Below are 24,163 nucleotides of genomic sequence, written 5' to 3' on the forward strand. Positions count from 1 at the left end.
AATAGGCTATGGTAAATAATATGTCGACGAATTAGTTGGTCAAGTGGTTAGACTGTTAGCCAGCTTGTTCAACTTCATATAAAAGTCGAAAAATTCACCAAATTCTGTATATGGAATCTAAAAGTGTATACTCTGTTCTAACTCTTTGAAATGATATCATTGTCCTTGAGTGGGACACTTTAAGTCTTTCAAGAAACCAAAACCCTTATCAATGAGGTAAAAGAGAAGTTCACAAGTCGTCCTTGGACTCAGTGGAGGCTTCATCATCATTTCCCATGAGGTCTTCAAGTGAGAATTCATCTGCATCAACCACCTCTCCATCTTTACCATCCCAAGCTTCTGTCTTCACTATCTCCATAGTTCCGTCTATAGGCAAATTCCCTTTTCCTCCTTTCGCAGCCTCCTTAACGAAATCTCTGATAACACAAATAAGAAAAATACCCGTTGAGCTAATAAGATGCATGGACCATTGGTTTCGTCATATAGGACAGAGAGAAAGACAAAAGGTGCACTTACTTGAGGTGTTTAACCTCAAAACCGCTTTTAAGTGGAGCATAAGCTCCTTTCTTTGCGTTTAAGGCTACCATTGCTGGATAACCATATCCTCCAACACCAACACGCTTCTCCAAATCAGGTTGCTTCCCAGCAGCCACCCACACAAAGCTGCAACACACAATCAAAATTCGAGTATTTGTCTAGTTTCTGCAAAAACAGAGTAACTCGCAGCTGGAATATGATGATAGTAACAAAGAGGGAAGAGATGTGTTCTAAGCTCACCCGTAAGGGTCTTTCTTAAACTTGTCTGCAACTGATAATAACATCTCTAGATACTTGTTCCTTCCTTCAGCTTTTGAGTCCAAAATGTCAGGTAAGAAAGAAACAAAACAAATAGCAGCAGAACCACACTTATCTTCCATGACATCCTATCCAATCAGGACAGAACAAATAGGGTCAATGGCTTGCGTTGGATACAAGTAGAAAACAATGTTAGGGAACAGAACAGTACCGGCCCAGTTAGTTCAGTTACTTCAGCAGGACCAGCATTGGATTCTAGCTGTTCCAGAGCAAAAGATTCGATAGCTGATGCAGATCTAGCACCCTCATAAGGTACTGGGCTACTTTTGTCTGAACCAAAGACCAAGATAGTGGGGAATCCTTGCACTTTGAATCTGCTCTTTATCGACTGCAATATACAAGACCTTGTCAGGTCTCATCAAGACCAATATGAAAAGAAGCATTTGATTTGATCATAAGAGGCAGAAAATGTAATAGCTGATCTCAATACATGCTTTAGAGCAAATAGCTAAAAGTTATAGGAATCACTAATGCTAAAGTCGTAAATCTAGTGATTACCTGCTCAGCATCACAATTGACATGACCTAGTTTGACCTTCCCCTTCAAATTGTTAGCAGCCTTTTTCCACTCAGGAGCTAGCTTTTTGCAGTGTCCACACCTTGGGAGGATAAATAGCAAAAAATGGTTTCCAGTTTCAAATATCGGGAAGAAGAAGATTAAAGGCTTGAACATTTCAAGAGTTTACTAATATGCACTACTTACCAAGGTGCAAAAAACTCCACAATCCAAAGTTCTTTGCTTTCAGTGACCAACTCATCAAAGTTGCTAGAGTTTAGTTCGACAGAGGCACTAGGCTCAGATTTCTTCTTCTCACTGGATCCTCCTCCATTTTTTGTGCCACTTGTTTTACCATCCAAACGATCCTTTAACAGTGCCTTTATCTGTGAAGCCAAAAAATGATAAGGTCCCAATAACAAAAATGTAATCAAGAATTAGTGAGAGGATATGGACAAACCTGCTTGATAGCAAATTGAGAAATGGATTTGGCATCCCTTGCTCCTTGGTAATCAATTGGAGGCTTCCCGGGAACGAATACTTTAATGGTTGGGAAACCCCTCACACCATAATCCTAGTAGAGGGAGACAACATTCTTCTTTATCATCACAAGGATGCAGAAACTTTTCATCAATCACAATCACATTGACAAAAAGAACAAAAGATAACTCAAAATAACACAAACCTGAGAGACAGACTTGTGAGCGTCAGCATCAATGGCTGCCACAGTAGCAATACCTTTCAAAGTACTGGCAACTTTCTCCCAAGTTGGTGTTAGAGATTGACAATGACCGCACCATGGCGCAAAGAACTCTACCAAAACGACTCCATTTGAATTAAGAACCTGCCAACCATTTCCAAGGAGAACATTAAACGAAATTAACACATTACGTATCACTACATACGTAATTAAAATTATATATAACACTTAAGCCGAAGCTATACACTGCTAAACGAATAAAGAGAAGATCATATAAATCACGGTCACGGACATACCTTAGACTTGAAATTAGAAGGAGTGAGTTGAAGCACAGGCGACGAAGATCCATAGAGAGCATTACCGCGATCGAACAAGGCAAACAACAGACAGCAAATTGGGAACACCGTTGATTTGTACATTTTTCTTTCCATAGTTTCTTCCCTCTCTTTCTTCTCCACCAAAACACAAAAAAGTGACTCTTTAGGACACGAACTAAAAACATTGTCTACGTGGACTTACGTGTACGCACCAATGATATTGTCACACGTCAGCACACTCTCCTCTCATCTACTTGGCCATGTTTTTTGGTTATCTTGTTCATAAACAGAGGAATCCTTTTTCTTTTTCTTTTTTATGTGCGAAAACAGAGGAATCCTTAAATTTTGATCTCGATATAAAGATTAGCTGAATCACATTTCATAGTCCACACTACTAGAGTCAATTTATAACACAAATCTATTTGATTTTCGAATTAGGTTATCTCAATTTCCTCATAAAGGAATAAAAAGACAGAAGAGCCTTTGGCTTCAAGACAAAACCCATGTGCACTTTTATGTTCCGATCAGCTACTTCTTTAGATTGTTCTTCAATTTTTCAACCTCCACATTCTGGTGCCTTCAAAGCATTTTCTGTTGTTTTGTTCTGTCTTGGGAATGGTCGTCTGAGAAACTTTGTTGTTGGCCAAGCTCGAGGTTTTATCCTCCCTAGTAACTTCCATTCTCTCGGTTTTAACTGCCCGGCCAATCTCATTTGCTCCCTTCTAAACTTCCTATTTGCATACCATATCCCGCCTCGCCAACCCAACCCATACCTGAAGAAAAACAGACGGAAACTATTAATGAGAAACCCGACACACAGTATCTAACTTGTCAACCTATAACAGTCTTTCCGGAAACAAACCCGAGGATCAAAGTGGTTCCCGCTGTGGCAATTGTTGTAGTGAACCTGGAACCGACTGGATCAACGAGCTTCTTCAGTTCTCCTCGTTCTAACTCTTGGGTGTTTTTCATCTGGCATGACCAAAAAAACAAACATTTCAAGTGACAGACTGAGACAATAGAGCAACTAAGGATCATTAAGGTACAAAAACAAAACACTGAATATTTTAAAGTGTAAAATAGTCAACCACGTAAGTATTAGCAAAAAAATCTATATTATTAACGGAAAGAGGACTAAATTCAGACAACTACGCTGTAAGTTCATGATAGAGGATCAATAACTAGACATCATAAGAGGAAGCACCAAGTCATTTGCAAGAAGAGCAGCTATATGAATCCAACTATGCAAAGCAGCTAAATTTAAAGCAAATATGCAATACTATGTGCAATAAACTTTGGCAAATGAGGGACACACTAACCGCATTCTCAATGGACTCCAGCCTCTGATTAATTCTAGTTTCATTGTAATGTCGTAATGAGTAACCTGCACAATCATTCATCCATTCGGTAGAACACGGTCATAAAACTCATTTGACTCAGTACAAACATAAACAAAAGACCAATGAGATACCTCTTCCAACGGTCACTAGTATCACACAAGAAATTCAGTTTCTAACTTGTTTTATGTCCCAGCAGAATAACAAAAGACCTAGAATATCATGTAGAGATCTCAAAGTACTAAACTTCAGTTATTGGAAGTTTTGGACAGATTAGTTATTGAACATCATCACAGAATTCTGACCAAGATGATCTCCAAACACTTGGAAACTTATGGCAGATCAAATCAACTAAACCGTAATCTATAGTCTGATCCGGAAAAAGGCCTCAAATTTATCACAGAATGGATTTCACCCCTAGAGATCAAGCCTGAGAGCTAAAGCTATCCCAATGAAACACTCATGAATTGAAGCCAATCAACACCCAAAATCTGAATCACTTCACTAATAGCCATTGCTCGCCTTTCAAAGCAATCCAATTCAGAAACTTAAACATCAAAATACGTGGTAAGAGGTAAAGATTCTCTAATTGAAGATAAAGTAAGCAAAAAATATGGAATTGTAACATACCAATCCAAGCCGTAGCAACAGATGCTATAGAAGTTCCAACTGTAAACACGACCCTGTGCCTCTCGAACAAGTCCTAAGAGATTAAACGAAACCCATTATAAGCAGATTATAGATTGACATTTTAACAAAAATCCTGATGCAAAAAACATTTACTAATCCCAATTCTTCAGAAACCGGTATGAATTGAAATTCTTCGATCACCTTGGTGGATAGATATGAATCCTGGACGGCGACCAATGAATTTAGGGCTTTTTTCTTCAGCTGAGGCACGAGTGCGGAACCCAGAATCGGTGTACCTCGGCCTCTCAGCCGATTCATGATTCCCTCGTGCGGCTGTAGAAACTCGGATTGAGTCGACTCGGCTAATTAATTAGATTGAGTTCTGTGGTTTTGCTTGCAGAAATCGTAGGCAGCCACAAAACCCCAACGGAGAGATTCCCTGTCACGCAAAGGACGAAGCTTCTTCCCAGATTTTTCTCCGACAAAAAATGCCTAAAAACAACCCTTTTCAGTTTTTTTTTTTTTTTTTCTCAATAGTGGACTTTATTCAATAAACCGTTTGCTACAAGGCCAATTACAGCCCAACACACATAAACAGATTGCGAACAAAAGCAAGCTCAAGAAGAGCCCAATAATACACCGTTTACAGAAGAAGATTGCATCAAGAAAGATCATCCAAAGACACGTAATAATACACGTGTAAGATGAGCCAAAAAAGATTCCCATCGTCATCCTTCGCCATCGGAGATATCGATTTCTGGTGAAGAAACCACCGTCGAATGCAAATCGTCGGTAGATCAACTGTTTATCACCAGCAATAGCAAAACAGCACCATGAAGAAATATTGGAATAATTAAACTCAACAAGAGAGTAAAATCCAATTATTCAGGAACTGTTGGTTAAAACTAATCGAATCTCTAAAACTCATTAACAGCTAAAGGCAATTGTAATAGGCTGAGGAAAGTTTTCAACTCTTTTCTTTACTTTTGGAATGTTCAAATGAAATATGACTCATCGATAAAAAAAATTTGGAACCTTTTTAGTTTTAAAATTGAAAAAAAAAAATAAGCTTGAAATTGGGGATATTACTGATGTAAACACTTGACAAAAGCAAAAGATGTAATTTTACGTTCGAGTTGTCATTCATAAAGAGCTCTTAGTGAGTGTCACAACACAAACTCTATTTTTCCTCTGATAAGTCTGATTAAAATTTATTAACAGAGTCAAAAACAGAAGAGAAACCTGTGACAACATCACTGGTTTCATCCTATATTGTTTTCAGCCATGGCCATCTCCAAGCCAAAAAAAAAAAGAAAAGAGAAACACTTTTCACCTCCCCTCCTCTTCCACAAAAAAGGGCAGAGAGAGATCATTGGGGTTTTTAAGAATCATGATCATGGTGATGACGCATCCTCAGACAAATCCTGCACTTCTCCATTGTCTGGTTTCTCAGTCTCTGAGCTTTCTTTCTTCACATCAGGTTTACCATTAGAAAGAGACTTTGAATCAGAGCGGTTTGGTGTTGGTGAGATCCTCTGATGGGTTGTAACAGGTGAAGCAAAAGGAGTAGGCAGAGAAGTAGCCATGGTCAGGCCCGGATATGGCAGCATAGGGTGGTCGAATTTGCAGTTTGGTCCAAACTTGCAGAATCCATAAGACCTGAAGTTACCACAAGCTGGTTGTCCCTAGACAGCAAAAATCAAAACAGTAGCTCATTAGATGTTCAAAATCTTTGTAAAAGTTTTACTAGTGACCTGTAAGACCACATTTGTTTGTAACCAAAGCTCTTCTTTCAGTTTAGTAAGAGACTTACAGGTCTCGCTGGAAGAACAAAAGGGTTTATAAGACTTGGTGGTGGTTGTGAAATCCTTACTCCGGGATGGCTGTATTTGCAATCGTCTCCGTATTTACATGTCCCGGTGTTCATAAAAAACCGACATTCTGGTTGGTCAGAACTTTCTGACAAACCACGGTTCAATGCCACAGCCATGGCCATGGATGCACTACTACCGGAGTAATAAGGTTGATTCTTCACATTGTACATGGAGTTAGATGCAGCCTGCAACATAAAATGTGATATCAACAGTAAAGAACAGGTTTACGTTATTGGCAGCTTCAATTCAGACTAACCATGTAAGGGGCCCAGCCTTGAGGAGGTAAAAAGCCTTGAGAGGGTGAAACCAGGATTGGCACATAGGACTGGGGAACTTGCGGACGAGGCAAAGTTCCATATGTAGACATCATTGTTAAACCACTAGCATATCGTAAATCTGCAGCAGGAAAGCTAGACATTCCATATGCAGTAGAATGTCCATTATCAGGTTGAGGATGGTGGAATTTGCAAGCAACTCCGAATCTGCAAGTTCCCGTTCGCAGGTAATATGGACATGGCTTCTCACCCTGGAGAAGAAATTCAAATAAGTCTTCCACATTCGACTAAAGAAAAAGAATTTAGCTACAACGATGGAAATTACCAGACGCATAGGTAAACCGATAACATTGAACATTACAGGTTGTGCACCGTTCCTGTCCTTTGGATGATGATATTTACAAGTTGGGCCGTACTTACAAGCTCCTGTCTTCAGAAAATACTGCAGCGAAAATTGCATGTAGAAGAAAAAGTTGTTTGTGGAAAACATTTGGAGGAAAGACTAAACCAGATGAGGAATATCTTCTGCAGTTTCAATGTATATTCTTGCTACCTCTCTTATGTGAAGTTACAAACTAGAATCAGTTCTCTTACTTTAGCTTTATTCTGAACAAAAATCTCGTTTTCTTTTTAACTGTTTACAATGTACTCATCCAAACAACAACCAAGATTTGAGATAGTGAGAGATACAAGAAACTGCACCTCACAATCCGGCTGTCCAATTCTCTCAGGGAGCTCCTCCTTGTAATAAGCAACATCCTATTAAGATGTTTAAAAGCAGTAAACCCATGAGGCCAAAATTGCAACTTAAGTAAGACTCAGCCAAAATAAATGAAGTTTAGTTTCTGACCTGTGGAAGATGAGTAGGATGATTGTAACGGCAACTGCTTCCATAGCCACAGAGACCAGTTCTTAAATAGAATTGGCAATCTCTTTCACCGGGACGATCTGGATACGGATTCAGTTCCTCCACGCCGGTCTCATTTACTTTCATCTTCCTAAAGGCATCTACAAGATCATCATAACAACAACAACATAAATCTCAAAACTTGATCACTAGATAAAAAAAGCAAACAGAAAACGTAAATAAAACTCATCAAGAGATCAAAATTCCGAAATGCTACAAAAATTTGCTGAAATCACAATGAGAGTTATAAACGATGATCAAACTAGAAAACTCAGTATGATCTTTCAAACACATTACGGAAAAACCAGACCGGATCAAATGGATCTCTCGAGATTAGAAGAAAGTTAACCTTCGATTTTGTCGGAAGATCGAATCGACACCAAAGAGCTCTGTACATGCTGAGTGTCTGACATGGGGGTTCGCATGTAAGGAAAGACGATGATCACGATGATCAACAACAACAGAAGAAAGGAAAAATCACAGAGAAAGTGTCACGATGATCATCGAAAGAAACAGATTTTTGTTATCCTCTATTTTTCTGGGTAAGAAATGACGAGGAAGAACAGAGGTAGATAGATAGAAGAAAAAATTCAATTTTTCTTTTATCACAGACAGAGAATTATCGTTGGAACAGATCCATTTAATGCTAAATAATACAGAAATGTAGTAAATTTTCTTCCTTGTTTTTTTTGTTTTACACAGACACTCACTGAGATATTTCCAGAGGAAAAATTTCGGATCTTTGTTTTTTGTTTTTGCCCTTTTTTTTCTCCTCCGATGTCTCTGTGTGAAAAGGAAGAAAATTAATTAACCGTGTTTTTAAAAAATAAAAATGAATACTCCTCGTGTACAAGATAATAAATTTGATGTACCTGAGATGACAATATTACCCCTGCTTGGTCTGGTCTGATATCTTCAATGTGACGGTTCATTGTGAACCTAGCTAGACCTTGGCAGCTTGGCTCTTTTTCAAGTTTTAACCATCGGTTTTCCAGAGAATAATACTGAATTACCTACTGACTATACAATTTTCTTGTAATGAAAATATATGATTTTACTAAATAAAAATAAAATATCATCCAGATAGGGGTAAAAGGGTAAAATAGTCAGAACAATGTAATTCTTCTGGCACAAGAAATCTTATGCTTCGCAGTTTGTAAAGTGGTTGGGACCCACCGGTAGAAAAAGGGACAGAATCGGAGGTTACGATTCGCTGGTCACTGGAGCAGCGTAAGAGCTGTGATCTTTAGACGTCAGTATTACGCCACGTTAGCTTACGAGGTAGTGATCCTCTGCTCTGATGACCACCTATGTTCTTTTCCGTGATTTTGACGCTTTTCTCTTCTACTGGTTTGACCGTTCCAAATACTTTTTATTACACGTCAACAACATATTAAACAAAAAAAAGTAAAATGGATTCGGCTTTTTGTTATTTTTCTTTTGACTCTCCCCTTTAATTAGTTTCCTATGACTTCAAGTTTCCGTCTCCTACTAGATTAAGGTAATGTATGTGGAAAGGGTTTTTATAAAGTATGAATTTTGGACTCTGTATAAAAATGGAATTCCTGTGATTTTAAAATGAAATTAGAGTTATGTACATGCGCATTGATGGTGTATTTCCCTATTAGCCCTAAGAACGATCGTTCGTTAATTATACAATTAATCATTTATTGTTGAAGAGACAGAAACAACATCCAAGAGAGAGTCCAAAGGACGGATCCATTACAAAGACATGTGCAAGAGATTTTCTTAGTCTCGTACTCCTTTCGGTCGGTTTCTCCAACAAATGGGCCTTGGCAACAGGTAAAATAATACTATTGGGTCTGTTTTGTAAAATCTTACGTTTTCTGAAATGGAGGATGTTGATACCTTTACAATGGGCCTAAGGTCCCATAAATTGGGCTTTAAAGGGCCTCTTTTTGATACTTCCTTTTTTCATTTTATGTCTTGATGTTCGAAATCTTCTATGTAAACAAATTTTTTTTGGTTTTAATGTCAAGAGAATATGTGTGTGTGAACAATTTATAATGACCATGTTACATTTTCGTCTCGTATGTTTAAAATTCTTGTTTTTATTTGAAGTTTTCACATAATTATTTGAGGGAAATATTAAATGATCTTTTTGCAACTCTAATAAAACGTTAGTAAGTGGCATGCTAAATATATAAATGATAATACACCAAGAAAATTGAAAGTGAGCTAAATATATCATTCCTAACAAATAGTTGATAAATTCTCAAGTTGATATATTGTACTAGATATTAGTCATAAATAGAACCTAACTATGAACCAATAATAGGTCTACAAATGTGGGGCCAGAGACAAGAGAAGAAGTCACGACTTTGAATCTTGATGATCATGGATGAATGGATATCATGCATGAAAAAATTAAAATTTCTATGATATGGAAAAACGACAATAATGGACGAAATCTTTGTACGTCAAAATCGGAGACTTAGATCGTTAGATGCATGCAACTAATTAACAACTCCAATAACTTCAATTGAAAATGTGCGTATACTCACTCTCATGAACGGTCTTCTCGTATTGTTAATTCACTGTAATCCTTTTGCGTTTTGATACGCAACTTCGGAATGGGCAACGGTATAGCGAGGCTTACGTATGCTTTGGAAAAACATTAATTCATATATTAATGTTTTATATTCCGTGAGAAAATTTCAATGTTTTGGAAAATTAGAACAAATTAGAACAAATTCTCGAAAGATAAATTGAAGGCATTATGATATTTTCGTACGTTCTTTTTACGGAAAGTTCTTTAACGGCATCCAAAACGCTTTCGTACGTGGCCGAGTGCTCGCGGCGCAATAATCCTTGAGAATCATAAGGTATATTCCCTGGAATGTACCTTTTTTGTTTTTCTTATAAAAAAACTATCTGGTGCATTTTGTTTTTATGGAGTAATTTATCCAATTAAAGTCCAGTGTGGGACACTAAACATTACAAATTTTATGTCTTTAGCTTAGTTATCATCTGTTTTTTTTTAATTAGAAAAGAGTAGTTTTCTGGTGTGAGTGTTATGTGGAAGACAAATATGTGACGTGGATTCTAATAATGTATTGTCGTGATGTGGTTCTTTTTGCATTATTTCGTTTTGATTATGTAATAGACATATATTTAAATGGTGCGATTATGCACCGAAGAAAAACATTCGTCTCCATTTTTCTTTATACGAAATTTGACCCCAAAAAAAAGGTAAAACACGGCGTCCGTGTTATTATGTAGTATCATGTATGACAGAAATGGCAACTACAGTAGATAGTTTGGACCGAATTTTATTTTCACACAATTAAATAGTTATTTCAAGGCAGTAACAAATTGGTGGAAAAAAAAAAAAAAAAGGCAGTAACAAATATTAAAACCGAATATTGGCTAAAATTATACATTTCAAAACAATATTATGAAATTGTTTAACAAAACAAAATGTGAAAGGAACATAGAAGTAATTAATGTACTCAGATTACGATCCCATAGAACTTAAATAAAGGTGCGTTTATGAATGCCAGATGACTCAGATTAGTGATTGTTCTTCCCACTTAGCAGAGTAATTGCTCTTTGTCCTTTGGAATCTCTCTCTCTCTTTTTATTTCTCTGTGTTTCGCTTGGAATCTATATTTTCGCTATTTCCTGGAATGATGATATATATGTATGTTAGTATGTAGTAGTCAATATTTTTGTATATTGTGAATAAGTGACTTTTTCAAGGTAAATATAGGTCAGAAACTTCAAATTCAAAATATTAAATATTATAATATTGGTGAAAATATATAGTCAAAAAATGATTTTAGGTTCGGTTGATAATTTATTCAATGAGAGTGATTTACCCGAATAAGATGATTGTGTGTGAGCAAAAAGATTCCACAATGATGCCAATTTAAGCTTCAACAAGTGCTTTCCTATTAACAAGAACAATTTATGTAATATCATTTTTTTCGTTTGTTTTGCAAAACTGCAAAGTCATTTTATTTTGTTTACTTTAATAATCCTTGAAAATGTTATAACAGTTATTTCCTCAAATTAGACCATCATACTATTATTATTGTTATTATCAACCGTTGATAAAAATGGTAGTAGCATGTACAACTAAGATAGACCGTTACAAAATTCGTGTATTGTTAATTATTATATAGTTTCCGTATGTTGCTGTTTTCAGCTCAACTTGAGTAAATATAAAATATTAAACTGTTTATTCTAATATTGGATTCTTTTGTGTAGTGGCAACTTATTTTTTTCTAAGCTTTTTTTTTTTACAGATTACGGATTTCAGTATGAAATTGTAGATCCAATCAACTATTTTCACATATGCTAAAAGGTATCTAAAAAGTAAAAACACTTAACAGATTATAAACAAAAAAGCTTTTAAGATAAATGTCACAAATTCTTTAAAAATAAACAAATAAACAGCTATTGACAAACAAAAAATAAAAATAAAAAAGGAGTCCTTGCTGGGTCCATCTCCTTTGCGTTCTTTTTCGTCTGTTGAATTTTGAACAGAGTCACAAGTCTCTCTCCATATAAACCTCCCCAAGGTCGACGCTACGTAACGACCATCTCCATTACTCGACTCTCCTCACCTAAAGATTCAACCTTTTCTCTGTTTCCCAATTCAGAGATGAAGCTTGTGGAGAAGACGACTACTACAGAGCAGGACAATGGAGAAGATTTCTGCCGCACCATCATCGAGGTTTCCGAGGTTAACAGAAACGTGTTTCAGGCTCCGGGCGGTGAAGCTGATCCCTTTCGAGTTGTCTCCGGCGAAGAACTTCACCTAATTCCGCCGCTCAACTTCTCCATGGTCGATAACGGTATATTCCGGTCTGGATTCCCTGATTCAGCTAACTTCTCCTTTCTCCAGACTCTCGGTCTCCGCTCAATCATGTAAAAGCTCCTTCCACATTCATGACATTTTGTATACTATATATCAAACTTTCGAAATTGCTGATTTTAGGTTTTTTCGAATTTGTGAAGATACTTGTGCCCGGAGCCCTACCCAGAGAGCAATCTCCAGTTCCTTAAATCCAATGGAATCAGGCTTTTCCAGTTTGGTATTGAAGGCAACAAGGTAACCATCTTTCTTCTCCTCTCTCTTCATCAAGTCTCCGTTTTTAATTGCTCTGTAATTCTAAACCTTACTTGGATAGTTCACTAGGAGAATTCTCTGAATGGAAAAATCATATCTTGCTGCAGTGTGTTCCTGACTTAGACAACGAGATTTCCTTGCATTTATGGAATTCTAAGCATCAGAAACAGGGTCCCTTAACTAATGGACTTTCGAAAACTTTGGTACACACTACATATATTAACTGGAACACGATACTATTTCTGGAATATATCATAGTTCATTCAATTTGAAGGGTTTTATTTGCTTGATATTTATTGCCTAATTGTTCTTGAAAATCCTGTCTCATTGTTGTTTACTTTAGACTACTAAAACTGTTTCTGTGTTTTCTTTCTCTTGAATTTGATCCTTCATGGGCACTCTGTTCCAAGCCATATTTTATTATTATGAGTTTACCAGAAAAAGAACACATCTTTCTTTATTGTTTTGCCTCTTTGGCTCTTTCCGTCTCTCTTGACCTCCACTGATTTGGTCCCACTCTTTGTTTTTCTGCCCCTTCAGCAACTATTCCCCACTTGTTCTTTCTACTCTCTATTTATAAAATTAGATTATGGACTACGTCAAAATATTTGCTGAGCTACTTGTTGCTAGTGTTGTCAATGATCCCACTACTCAATAGCTTACTTTCTGTTGTTATTGTTTTCTTGGTTCATGTTTATTGAGTGTGCACTTTTTTATACAGATATGATATCTTATGAAATCATACATCAGCGAAAGTGTTTTTGATTGTGTACAAGTAAACCGTTTTTTATGGTAAAAACTTGTAGAAAGCGTGTTGATCGTGAAAGTGTCCATATTAGCTGTAAGGTTTGAAATCTAGATAAGGTTAGGAATTGCTGGGAAAATGATAGATGGTTACGTTGTAAGTCGGTTAATGTTGTTTAATACGTACCTTTAGTTCCTTTCCTTTTCTATGTGTTAGTGGCTCATGTTTGGGCAAATCGTTGGTAAAGTGATAGAATAACCAAAAACTTCACCATAGAGTCTTGAACTTATTACCCTCATGAGTTACCATTCGCCTTTCCTGAAGAGATGGGTATGAATCTAATTTGAGTTGATATGTTTGAAAGAAAATATGTTTGTTCTGGTATGCAGTAGCTATCATTCTCTCCCCCCACAGAATCCACCTTTTCCCTGTCGATTCTACTCCTAGGATAGTCGATTCTTTATGTGGGGAGTCGTTTAGATACTTACTACCATAGTTCCCTAGTTTTGCTTTTACACTAAAGATGAAAATAAAGTGGCTTTCTCTTCTTGGTGTAGTGATTTTATTGGAAGAATCTGGATCTCATTGACTTTTGTTTTTGTTTCTGGACTCAGATTCTTTATAATTAGTGTGACAACTTCGATCTTGATAGGAAACCTTTATCGCTGATATTCTTGGCTTGCTATGCTTTTTTCTTCTCATAGATTCGTCTTTCAATGGGACTTTGTGTTTATTCCGTGTTGTTGTTGTTGTGTGTGGAGATAACTTTTTGATATAAAAAAGTAAAGAATCTTTCTCTCAGTACGCAACCAGTAAAAGGTATCACATTAGACATGCTTCATAACTTGTAGACTTTGTCCTGTTAATGAACCTTTGCATGGTTGTCTCTCTCGACGTTGCTTGTGCATGAACCTTGATTATTAGATTGCTTTATCTTTTCCTAATCTGCTCAATTTAGTAGTGTGATTGATCTTTTGACATATAATCTTACAATTTTAAAAAGACATTTTTTCTTCTTATTTTCAGGAGCCATTTGTGAATATTCCAGACCATAAAATCCGCATGGCACTGAAAGTGCTTCTAGGTAACTATGAATCATATAGAAGCGCTGAAATAAAAGAACACATGTAACCACACTTTTTGTATGCTTTCTAATTCTAACTTGGTTTATTAACAACTCTCCTTTTAAAATCCTCAGATGAGAAAAACCATCCTGTTCTGATTCATTGTAAGCGAGGCAAGGTAAATCATTCACTCCAATCCTAAACATTTCATCTTTTGTCTCCACCACTGAAGAAGAAAATGAGTTTCTAAGTATGAATCTGGAATTTGCAGCATCGGACCGGTTGTCTTGTTGGTTGCTTGAGGAAGCTCCAGAAATGGTGTTTGACATCGATATTCGACGAGTACCAACGATTTGCAGCAGCGAAAGCTAGAGTTTCAGATCAAAGATTCATGGAGATATTCGATGTTTCCAGCTTCAGTCATATTCCAATGTCATTCTCTTGTTCCATCAGGTAAACAGGGGAAGCTAAAATCTTCAGATAAAAAGGAGAGATTAATCATATTAGAGTTCCAGAGGAAACATTCTTCTCTTTCTTTACCTTTCTCTGGAATCAATAATACTATTTCGAGAAAAGAAAAGGTTTTCGTTGTTATAATGACTTCACTCTGTTTTTTTACTGCTCAGTGTAAGCATAAAGGTAGATAATTACGTATATATATAAAGTAAACTATACAGGAGTTTGTTTAGGAATATATGTATTTTCTTGGGTTATCCCGAATGTTGCTTAACGATTATTAGCTCATATATTTCAATTCTTCAGAACATGATTTGTTATTATCGTGTGTAGAGGAAAATGCTACTACCATCAGTGTGTAAATAATTTGTTCAATGTAATGCTAAACCGAAATATATGGACTAATTTGATTTACTGACCAATCATTAACATAACTCTATAACTTCTTTTTTGAATCAGTTACGGAATTAATCATTATTTTTATTAGTTGAAAAAGACATGCTAGATGTGTGAAGAGTTTGTTAAGTCACGAATATGAAACCTAACTAAGGCCAGTACCAATTTTTAGCTATAAGTGAGTGATAGTTGTCCTTATAGGTCACGAATACGAAACACTCTACTGGAGTGTTGTTAATCATTTACTTTAATAAAAAGCATGACACCGATTCTTCAACAACATGCAAAGCGCATTCTTGCTTGCGGCTACAAGAGTTCTTTGTTCCGTTCCTATGCAACCTTATGGTCACCCGAGGCTAGCCAAACTCTGCTTATTCGGGTCAAAGCGTCTTTGCAGCAACATGAGAAACAATTGTACACCAGAGGGCTCATAAGAATCTTCGAGATTCGGATCGATTTTCTCAAAAACGCGAGTTTTTTTTATTTCTTCTAAATCCTGATCTTCAACCTATGTACCAATTTGTGGTTTCTTACATATTATGTGCTCTTGGTTGTGGTATTATTAGGCATCAAGATATATGGGTAAAGAAAAGGTGTGTACTCTGTTTCAGAAAGATTATGCAGCTCGGCTTTATCTGATTGAGACACTGTTGGGTTTAGAAGAAGCAGACAAGTTCTTCAAAAGTATCCCTTCAAACATGATTGATTACTCCACGCTCTTAACCTCTTACGCGAGATCTGACGATGTGAAACCCGACAATGTCACTGCAAACACTGTTTTGAAGGCCGATGTAAAGGCGATAAAGATGTTTATGAGAATGTGGGTTGATGAAGAAGGAATCAAACTGGAGAGAGACAGGATAGTTGAAATGGCAAAGGTTTACGTTAGAGTTTGTTTAGAGATATATGGTAACGTGGTATGGAATGCAAGAGAGTTGCTGCAAACTCTTTGGGATGACTTTAAGAAGTGCGAAGAGGTGTATCGAACAGCGGTTATCTCTTTGTCGAAACTGGATGATGTTGAAGGTGCAGAGGATATATATGGAGAGGGGGAAAAAAAAGAACAGAACGTAAGGGAACAGGTTACCAAAAAGGCAATGATGCTGTTACATGTTTTGAATCTGCTCTTGATCTTGATCACTTTGAGCCTTCCTTTTTTTGTTTGTCCTCCGAATTTGAGCATTCCTCTGGTTGTTTTGAGTGTTATTTTGACGCACATTAGTATTACTAGGCTTCTTAGATTTGTATTCTTTTAGGAAAAAGAATAATGCACTAAATTGTTCTTTGGTAATTAAGTGATGTTCTTCTAGACATGAAATGAAAAAAAAAAACAGAAGTTTACAAAAACAAAACCACTTTATAGATTAAACAAACAAAATTATGTCGCTTTTTTAGCCACACCACTTTTTCCATAGTGATTGGAAAGAAAAAGGACTCGAGTTGGAACTGGCCAAAAAGGCAAGGATGGTGTTAAATCTATAGCTGTCAAATGGTCCGTCCAGGGACCATTGGGCGTGTCCGTATGGACAGTTTTTTTTATGGGCCAAGTTGGACGGTCCATAATGGACAATGGGCCGAAAAATGTTCATGCCCAATAAAGACCATGTCCATATGGGCAAGCCCATGTATAGCCCATTTTATTATTGATAAATCAAAAATCATGATTTTAAAGAATTGTGTTTTTGCATTTTGCATTTTTCCGACAAAACGGTAAAATTGTGTTTTTCTTACCAATACAATAAAATCACGATTTTGCCGGAAAAATTATGAAATTGTTTTTTTCCGCCAAAACGGTAGAATCGTAATATTGTTTTTTCCCGCCAAAACGGAGAATTGTGTTTTCTCACCAAAACTGTAAAATTGTGTTTTTCGCCAATATAATAAAATCACGATTTTGGCAGAAAAATTACGTTTTCCCGCCAAAACCGTAAAATCGGAGAATTGCGTTTTTCCGTCGAAACTGTAAAATTGTGTTCTCGCCAATATAATAAAATCGCGTTTTAGAGGAAATTTGCGGAATTACGTTTTTCCGTCAAAATCGTAAAATCGGAGAATTGTATTTTTCCCTCAATTCATGCCCATGGGCAGCCCATTGTCCATATGGTCAAGCCCATATTATCCGCGGACAAAACTGGTCATATGCCCAATTGGACCATTTGTTTTATAGTCCAGAATATAGCCTGTCCATATGCATTTGGACTGGGCAAGCCCATGGGCCGCCTGTCCAATTGACAGCTCTAGTTAAATCACACAATTGTGACCGTTCGTTCCTTTTTATTACCTCTCCACGTATGTGAGCATTTTTCTGGTTATTGTTGTCTTGTGCAATGTGTATTTATCAGCTTTGTAGATGGGAAAATAGTAATATTCTCTACAATAAACACAGTTCTTGTATTTGATTGCCTTACTTGTTTTTTTATTATATTTGATTGCCTTATTTGTCTGCAGTTTATTCGTATTGAACTCTACGAACAGAAAACATTAATTCCCATATATAAAACACATTCACCACTTAAACATACAACAACATGAACAAAATTATTCGTATAGTGAATAATCAAGTTTCTAAGACATTATATAAAGACTATATATATATATATATATATATTTATTAACCAGTTACATATCATTCACGCAGTGGCCAATGGTCCAACATTGTTGGCCACAGTTGTCTCCATAGCTTTCATGGCTTCAAACCTTGGTTCCTTGGCCTGAAACTTGACAGCAGAGTAGAGTTTCATGTAATCTTCAAACACAAATCTCGGATAGTTCTCTTTCTTCTCCTTCTCTGCTTCTTTTCCGATCAGCTCCGGCGCCGGAAAAATAACAGAGTCGCTTCCCGGATTATAGAATGATGCGATCGACATTCTTCCTTCTCCGTCTGTCTGAGATAGCACTCTATGTTCCACACTCTTGTACTTCCCATTGGTTATCACCTGGTTTAATCAATCCAAAATTAAAACTCAAAATTCTTATTTCAATTTGGTTCGGTTTAGTACGGTTTGGTTCAGTAGTTACCTCAAGTTGATCGCCGAGATTAACGACGATTGAATGCTTAACCGGAGGAACATCGACCCACTCGCCGTCTTTAAGAAGCTGAAGTCCACTGACTTTGTCGTCTTGGAAGAGGAGGATGATGCCGCCGGCGTCGGTGTGGGCTCGGAGACCCTTGACTAGGTCCGGATTAGGACAAGGTGGATAATTGCTGACTTTGGTTCCAAAAGTCGGTCTTTTCGACCCGTAAAACACCTTTTTTAAATAACCCTTCTCTAAACCGAGATTCTCGCACAGCAGATCCAGTAGCTCCTCCGACAACTTCTCTATCTTTCCGGCGAAGTCTTTCATTAACGTTCTGTAGAAAGACAATAACACCGGTTAAACTTTTACTTAAAACCAAAAGAAAAAAAACGGTTCATGCTGAGTTGTTTTGAAAACCAGTAAATCTGAGATCCTGTAACCGGTTAAGGTAAAAAACGGACCGGTATGAAACTAAAAAAGGTTACCTGTAATCGTCGTCGAGATCAGGGACATCGGAGATATTAGAGACGGGAAGGTGCTTGAGGTAGAAAGTGGATTCCCAGTCAACGTCGTTGACTTCAGAGCGAAGAGAGTCAAGACCTCTGTTCTTAATCGATTCCTTGAATCTCTCTTCCATGCACTTCTTGTAATGTTCCTTGGTCATCTTCTCCACTTTGTCCAAAAGCTCGAGTGAAATCCCATGGTTCACACACTGTAATATCACAAACAGATGATTAGATTTTGAGTTACACAATTTTATAGAAGAAAAGAAAAGTGAGAGTACCTCAAAGAAGCCCCAGTTTTCACAAGCGTCTTTGATCTTCTCCATAGTGATTGCTCTCTCTTCTCCATTAAGCTTCTCGAGATTGATGATCGGGAAACTCTCCATCTCTCTCTCTTTTTTTTTAAATGGGTTTCTTGGCCTAACTTTATGTTTGACGCTTTTGAAGTTTGATATAAATCTGATGATCAAAGACTTGGTTTTATAGAGAGAAAAGAAGCGCAGAGAGGAGCTTTGAGTTACTTCTACGAGTTATCATTCTACAGTCAATATTTGGTTTTTTGGACCACACACATCCATAATATCATTTGTGTAATGATTTTTTAACAAAATTCAATAAAGTATGTTACGGTCGACCAAAAAGCGTGAACACTTTTTTTTGTTTTTGTTCTTTTAATGTTTTGGACTAATAATCAACAAAAGCAAACAGTATAATCAACTCAAAAAAGAAAAAGAAAACAGAGGAACTATCAGATCTATCAAACTAATTATTATTCAGCCTCTGATGTTTAACCGTGTATAAATCCACATAATCAGAAGTAAATTAGAATTAAATTTAGAATAGACCACAAGGTTTTATCCAAACTGAGTTGGGTCGTCCAAGTCTTCGGAAAATCCTAAATATACTCAAAGGTAGGTGATAATAACCTTATCGTGTGACATAAAGTCATGATTACTATTCATCACCTTTAATTTAGTAACTAGCTATAGAAAACTAAAAATAATTTGGGTCGGAAAAAATATAAAAAATTTATGGTTATACAAAATATATGACAGCGACGTATATTATTACTCAGTCAGACGATTCATTGTTTGACCCGTTTTCTTCCTTTTACTTTTAGTGTGGATTAATCTTCCTTTTCACATTTCTTCCTTTTACTCTGTGTATAATAATAATAGCTTATATATCACCTTTCACTGAACCTTTTCTTGTTTTCAAGTAACTTAAACAAACTAATGGTTGGTTTTTGTTAAAAAAATTTGTAGACCGCATCCATCTAAATCATAATAATATACAAAATTATTTAGTCTTATGACACAGCAGTTTTCATTCGTTTTGTATTAATTTTGATGGACCAATAGTGGTTTATTTGTGTCCGTTGATTACGAAGCTGCTCTTCGGCCGGTAACAACATCTCTGTATGCACGTCTATATTAAGAATCATGAGCTATCACTTTTGGCCGTTTATCAGATCTAATAAAATTTCCCATTTAAGCGGAGAAGTTCAGATTCGATTACGTGGTTCCCTCTTTGGCCCAAAGATCACCTCTAAGAGTTGATAAGATATTTTTCTTTCAAATTCTTATAAGGATTTAAAAGCAAATGCAATGGAAAAAAAAAAAAAAAACATTCATTGCCTTACTTCCTTTCTATTTGGAGAAAGGTGGATCACCTTTTTTTTGTTTTTGTCTTTGATCAACATTCATACTTTGTTATAGAAAAACTGATATTTGATAATAGTAAGACATGCTTAACTTTATTTTCCACTTCCTCAGTCACAAACAAATCTCACGTCATTATTATGGAGCCTCAAAAAGTATAATATCACAGACGGGTTTTGGCAACTAATGTATTGATTTGAAATTTCTTAATATTTGCTATTTTATGGGACTATTTTAAAGTTGATCAATAAGCAAAACAAATAAAGAAACGTGTTTTATTTCATGTTGACTAACATTTTGACTCGAAAGCGAAACTTATGATAGAAAAATAGGCTTAGCAGCCGGTGTTATATTCAATCATGTATGACTTGTAAGCAAATTTTTACTAAATTACAAAACAACAACTTGAGAAGTCAAGAAGTTAAATCAACTTGTAATGAGAAACCTAAGAAAGGTGGAATCCTAAATTCACATATACAGAAGCTTTTACCACTGTCAAAGACGAAAACGACTCTAGTCAATGGCCAATGGGGGATAAAATTTGTGGTGTATAACTATTAAAAGAATTAATATTTGTGGTGGGCTATATACTAGAAAGAGATGTGTTATGATGATTTTGGTTTGGTAGATCTTTCTCCCTCGTGGCCTTGGGGTCAAGCTACAGCTTTGGTCAATCTCATGTTATCGACACCACAAAGCCAACTTGACCTACTAGTGGACCTCCTTAATTTATTCCATTTGGCTTCCCTCTTCGTTATCTTCCACCGATATACATTCATTTTATCATTCGCATTATCACGGATGCATATCATAACACATAAATACATGCATATCGGAAAATAAAATGCAAAAAATTGTTTGCCAGATATACGCATCTAATACGCATATCGGATACATTCATCTAATACACACACATTAGATGCATGCATCTGTTGTGTGATTATGTGAAAACTTGTTATATTAATATAGACTAAAAATGAATACATAAATATTTTCAAAAATACATAAACTAAATGCTACATAACATCATCACGATGATCAAAATGCTAGCTAAATTTCAATTCCCAAAAACTTCAAAGAAAATAACATATTCAAAAGTAAATCCCAAAGTGTACCGTGTACGTAAATGTATTCAGAAGGTGAACTTAGATATTTGAGTGTTATTCGTTGAGATATACTTGAAAATCAAATTCTCAATGTGATTATGATACAAGACACACAAAATACATCGTGTATACACAGGAATGCAAGTACGAAGATAGAATCCGCGGAAATATCTTTTTAATCAAAGAATTTCTGAATTTCACATTTCTCTAAGTTATGGAAAAATGAGTTAAGAGTTAAGTTGACAATGTAACAAAAGAAAAACTCAAAGAAACATCTCAACCTCTGTCTAGCCAAATAAATTTTGTATCAACTCAAGTGCTTGGCTATGATCTTTTTCTGGTTCTGCAACCATATCTGCTGTTCTTGCAATACAGATTGCTGATTTACCCCTCCATTTTCTGAAAATGTCTCTCCGAACCCAAAACTCTCAAATGTTGTAAACGGGTCACATTTCATAGGCAAAGTCTCCGTGGCCTTAAATGTTGGTGTAGAAGACGGCTCAAAATCATCAGGAACGTTCACCTGAAATGTCGGTTCTGGCTGAAACCCTGTCAAAGCCAAGCCACCGAACGTGATCATTGGTTCTCCGGCTGTAGCTAACTGCGCAACTGGTTCTTCCAAGAATGGGTTGTATTGGTCCGTGGCGGCTTGAAACGCAGGCATCGGATCATCTAACCCGAACGGTACTATCGCCATCGAGTTATTACCCTGCACCTGCGTAGCAGTTTCTTCTAACGCAAGCAACCAATTCCCTGAATCTCTCTGATGGTCCTCAGCGGTTGAAGGTTCCTCCTCAATCGTTTCTATCTTCTTCTTCGGATCATCTCTCAACATCAACGCCTCCCAAGGATCGAAAGTCTCTGCCTTTGAATCGTCTTGCTTCTTCTTGTCTTCAACATCTTCTGCTTCTGCCGTGTTACTTACGTCATCCAATGACAATAGGTCTAATATGAGATTGGAAGCAGAAACAGAGGGATTATTGGGAAGCGATTTAGTCGAAACCGTATCAAAATTATTCCCATTAGGATCATCTCGTCCTCCTCCGTATGGCTCAGAATGACAAGACATTGGAGGACTACTAGTCCCTGCTTCAGTCCTGCTCATCAAATCCTCCAACGAAGTACTACGAAACGACCCGTAATCTGAATACCTCTCCGACGTATCAATCGTGGAATCCCCAAAATCAAGCGAGCTTGAAACCGCTGAATCTTTGGACGATGGAGGCGGAGGAAGAAAACTATTCGGTGACGGATACAACCCTGAGCTCGCTGGAAACGACGATTGATCTTTTAAAAACTCTTGCAATGTCTCAAGAAGCTCTAAAGAGATCTTTTGAATGCTAGGATACTCCGATGTTCTTCCTATACCGATCGATTTGGAAAGATCGTAGAATGCGTTAAGCTCTTCGAACTGTTTCGAAGCTCGAACACAAGCTTGAAACGCATTGATGCAAGATTGGTATTGCAGATGGAAGAAACTGTCTAACAAAAGCGCTAATCCATCGGAAATGTCTCTGTAAAGATCAAAACTCTCTTGCATGACGGCGTAAAGCGACATTTTCACGAGCCTGTTGGCTTTCGCGTCTCCCGTCGGCCGCGTCGCGATTGCTCTGTCTAGTAATTTTTGCCAATACGTGATTTTGTCAAGAAGCATTACCGGTTTCATATCTCGAACCGCCGGTTCGTGGGATTTAATTCCGGCTTTGGGATTAAACCGGGATCTTGTTGTTGAGTTGGTGCTGATTCTTCCGGTTTGTTCTCGGTTTGTGTACCGTCTCTGTAATTTTCCGGTGAGGAAGCAATCGAGACGTTCGTCGAGGTAAAGCGCGAATGTACGGACGAAAGCAGTGAAATCCCAAGGGCACGAGTTCGAATCGTCGCGGAAGCTGGAGAGATTGAGGATTTTGGCGCCACGTTTCATGGCGTGGAGGACTTCGCGAGGGAAATAAGGATCACCGTCTTGGAAAATCCTGAGGACGAGGACTAGGGATTTGAGCGCGACGATCCAATTCCGTGTACGCCCGATACGGCGACCGATCGCGGCGGCGCAAGAGGCGGCGTGAGATTTCTTGGAGGATATGATTCCGAGGATTTCTGTTACGAGTCGATCGTCGATTGGGACTTCCTCGTCGTGGCTCGTAGCTTTCAAGATCGCAACTTCGAGAGTCGTGAGATCGCCGCCTCCGGTGGCTCCGTTAGCAACTTTGGCGAGGCTAATGCTTGTCTGATCTTTAACCGCACCAATCGCTTTTTTAAGCTTGCTCGGCATTGTCCTCGTCGTCGCGCTTTTAATTTCACCCAAACGTCTTCTTTGTTCCTCAAGGGGTTTTAATTTCTTAATCACTCTGGATTAGCGATTAATCACGAAGAATTAAAACCAAATTAGAAGATTTTCCTCTAAATTTTTTTCCTCTCTCTAAGGATTTTTTTTTCAATTTTTGTTCTTCTAAATATAGAGAGGAAGGCAGAATAAAATGGCTGGAGAGTCTCGAGACCCTTTCAAGATATAGCGTTGACTAATAGAGAGACTTCACACGCGATTTTGGCGCGTTAAATATATAATTGTGTTTAAATTCTTCTTCTTGTTAGAAGAAAAAGCATGATGCATAGAATTGTGTTCAAATTTCGAAAACTTATTATAATACAAATATCTTGTCAGTGTATTTATGTTACAAATTTTTTGATCGGCTAAAAGTAACATTCTCTCACAATTCCTTAAGAGTTGT

At 37.1% G+C, this 24,163-nt stretch overlaps 7 protein-coding genes and 1 long non-coding RNA gene across 16 annotated transcripts; 2 read left to right on the forward strand and 6 right to left on the reverse strand.

Moving 5' to 3' along the window:
• Nucleotides 1–4: 4 nt before the first annotated feature.
• PDIL2-2 (PDI-like 2-2) lies at nt 5–2,579 on the reverse strand. The gene is made up of 9 exons (NM_100376.5): nt 2,347–2,579; nt 2,036–2,194; nt 1,811–1,924; nt 1,558–1,736; nt 1,354–1,453; nt 1,007–1,183; nt 778–923; nt 517–663; nt 5–416 (listed from the first exon to the last, which is right to left on the reverse strand). Exons 1-9 carry the CDS (start codon nt 2,479–2,481, stop codon nt 230–232), a joined length of 1,344 nt encoding a protein of 447 aa, NP_171990.3. The 5' UTR covers nt 2,482–2,579; the 3' UTR covers nt 5–229.
• A 123-nt stretch (nt 2,580–2,702) lies between these two features.
• Nucleotides 2,703–5,388, reverse strand: AT1G04985 (triacylglycerol lipase-like protein). 2 transcript variants are annotated; one of them, NM_100377.4, is made up of 5 exons: nt 4,536–5,388; nt 4,335–4,407; nt 3,687–3,751; nt 3,230–3,339; nt 2,703–3,140 (listed from the first exon to the last, which is right to left on the reverse strand). In NM_100377.4, the coding sequence occupies exons 1-5, from the start codon at nt 4,650–4,652 to the stop codon at nt 2,924–2,926; spliced, it is 582 nt and encodes a 193-aa protein (NP_171991.1). In that variant the 5' UTR covers nt 4,653–5,388; the 3' UTR covers nt 2,703–2,923. The 2 variants fall into 2 exon arrangements, with proteins under 2 accessions (NP_171991.1, NP_001321413.1); NM_001331508.1 differs by having other exon boundaries at nt 3,687–4,407.
• AT1G04990 (Zinc finger C-x8-C-x5-C-x3-H type family protein) lies at nt 4,973–8,224 on the reverse strand. Of its 6 annotated transcripts, none has more exons than NM_001331509.1 (8): nt 7,740–8,000; nt 7,334–7,491; nt 7,186–7,242; nt 6,809–6,925; nt 6,465–6,734; nt 6,148–6,393; nt 5,577–6,019; nt 4,973–5,135 (listed from the first exon to the last, which is right to left on the reverse strand). In NM_001331509.1, exons 1-7 carry the CDS (start codon nt 7,813–7,815, stop codon nt 5,729–5,731), a joined length of 1,215 nt encoding a protein of 404 aa, NP_001318923.1. In that variant the 5' UTR covers nt 7,816–8,000; the 3' UTR covers nt 4,973–5,135; nt 5,577–5,728. The 6 variants fall into 6 exon arrangements, with proteins under 6 accessions (NP_001318923.1, NP_563725.1, NP_001323178.1 ...); NM_202030.2 differs by lacking the exon at nt 4,973–5,135 and adding an exon at nt 5,502–5,523 and having other exon boundaries at nt 5,584–6,019; nt 7,740–8,081; NM_100378.5 differs by lacking the exon at nt 4,973–5,135 and having other exon boundaries at nt 5,432–6,019; nt 7,740–8,224.
• Nucleotides 8,225–11,899: 3,675 nt separating this feature from the next.
• PFA-DSP1 (Phosphotyrosine protein phosphatases superfamily protein) lies at nt 11,900–15,230 on the forward strand. Of its 3 annotated transcripts, NM_001160832.2 has the most exons (6): nt 11,900–12,286; nt 12,377–12,470; nt 12,596–12,691; nt 14,260–14,317; nt 14,432–14,475; nt 14,569–15,230. In NM_001160832.2, exons 1-6 carry the CDS (start codon nt 12,021–12,023, stop codon nt 14,752–14,754), a joined length of 744 nt encoding a protein of 247 aa, NP_001154304.1. In that variant the 5' UTR covers nt 11,900–12,020; the 3' UTR covers nt 14,755–15,230. The 3 variants fall into 3 exon arrangements, with proteins under 3 accessions (NP_001154304.1, NP_001322400.1, NP_171993.1); NM_001331513.1 differs by having other exon boundaries at nt 12,596–14,317; NM_100379.3 differs by lacking the exon at nt 12,596–12,691.
• Nucleotides 15,231–15,408: 178 nt separating this feature from the next.
• On the forward strand, nt 15,409–16,417 carry AT1G05005 (PPR containing protein; the record flags this gene model as incomplete). Its single annotated transcript, NM_001331514.1, has 3 exons — nt 15,409–15,622; nt 15,774–16,231; nt 16,406–16,417. 3 exons carry the CDS (start codon nt 15,409–15,411, stop codon nt 16,415–16,417), a joined length of 684 nt encoding a protein of 227 aa, NP_001320297.1.
• On the reverse strand, nt 15,803–16,250 carry AT1G04307. Its single transcript, NR_138691.1, has one exon. It is a non-coding gene; the product is annotated as an other RNA (long non-coding RNA).
• A 1,120-nt stretch (nt 16,418–17,537) lies between the features above and the next one.
• On the reverse strand, nt 17,538–19,371 carry EFE (ethylene-forming enzyme). The gene is made up of 4 exons (NM_100380.4): nt 18,952–19,371; nt 18,653–18,879; nt 18,168–18,501; nt 17,538–18,085 (listed from the first exon to the last, which is right to left on the reverse strand). The coding sequence occupies exons 1-4, from the start codon at nt 19,054–19,056 to the stop codon at nt 17,780–17,782; spliced, it is 972 nt and encodes a 323-aa protein (NP_171994.1). The 5' UTR covers nt 19,057–19,371; the 3' UTR covers nt 17,538–17,779.
• A 2,144-nt stretch (nt 19,372–21,515) lies between these two features.
• AT1G05020 (ENTH/ANTH/VHS superfamily protein) lies at nt 21,516–24,124 on the reverse strand. Its single transcript, NM_100381.3, has one exon. It carries the CDS (start codon nt 23,704–23,706, stop codon nt 21,745–21,747), a length of 1,962 nt encoding a protein of 653 aa, NP_563726.1. The 5' UTR covers nt 23,707–24,124; the 3' UTR covers nt 21,516–21,744.
• Between the last annotated feature and the right edge of the window lie 39 nt (nt 24,125–24,163).

This window comes from Arabidopsis thaliana, assembly GCF_000001735.4.
Source record: "Arabidopsis thaliana chromosome 1 sequence".
In the NCBI taxonomy this organism is placed as follows: domain Eukaryota; kingdom Viridiplantae; phylum Streptophyta; class Magnoliopsida; order Brassicales; family Brassicaceae; genus Arabidopsis; species Arabidopsis thaliana.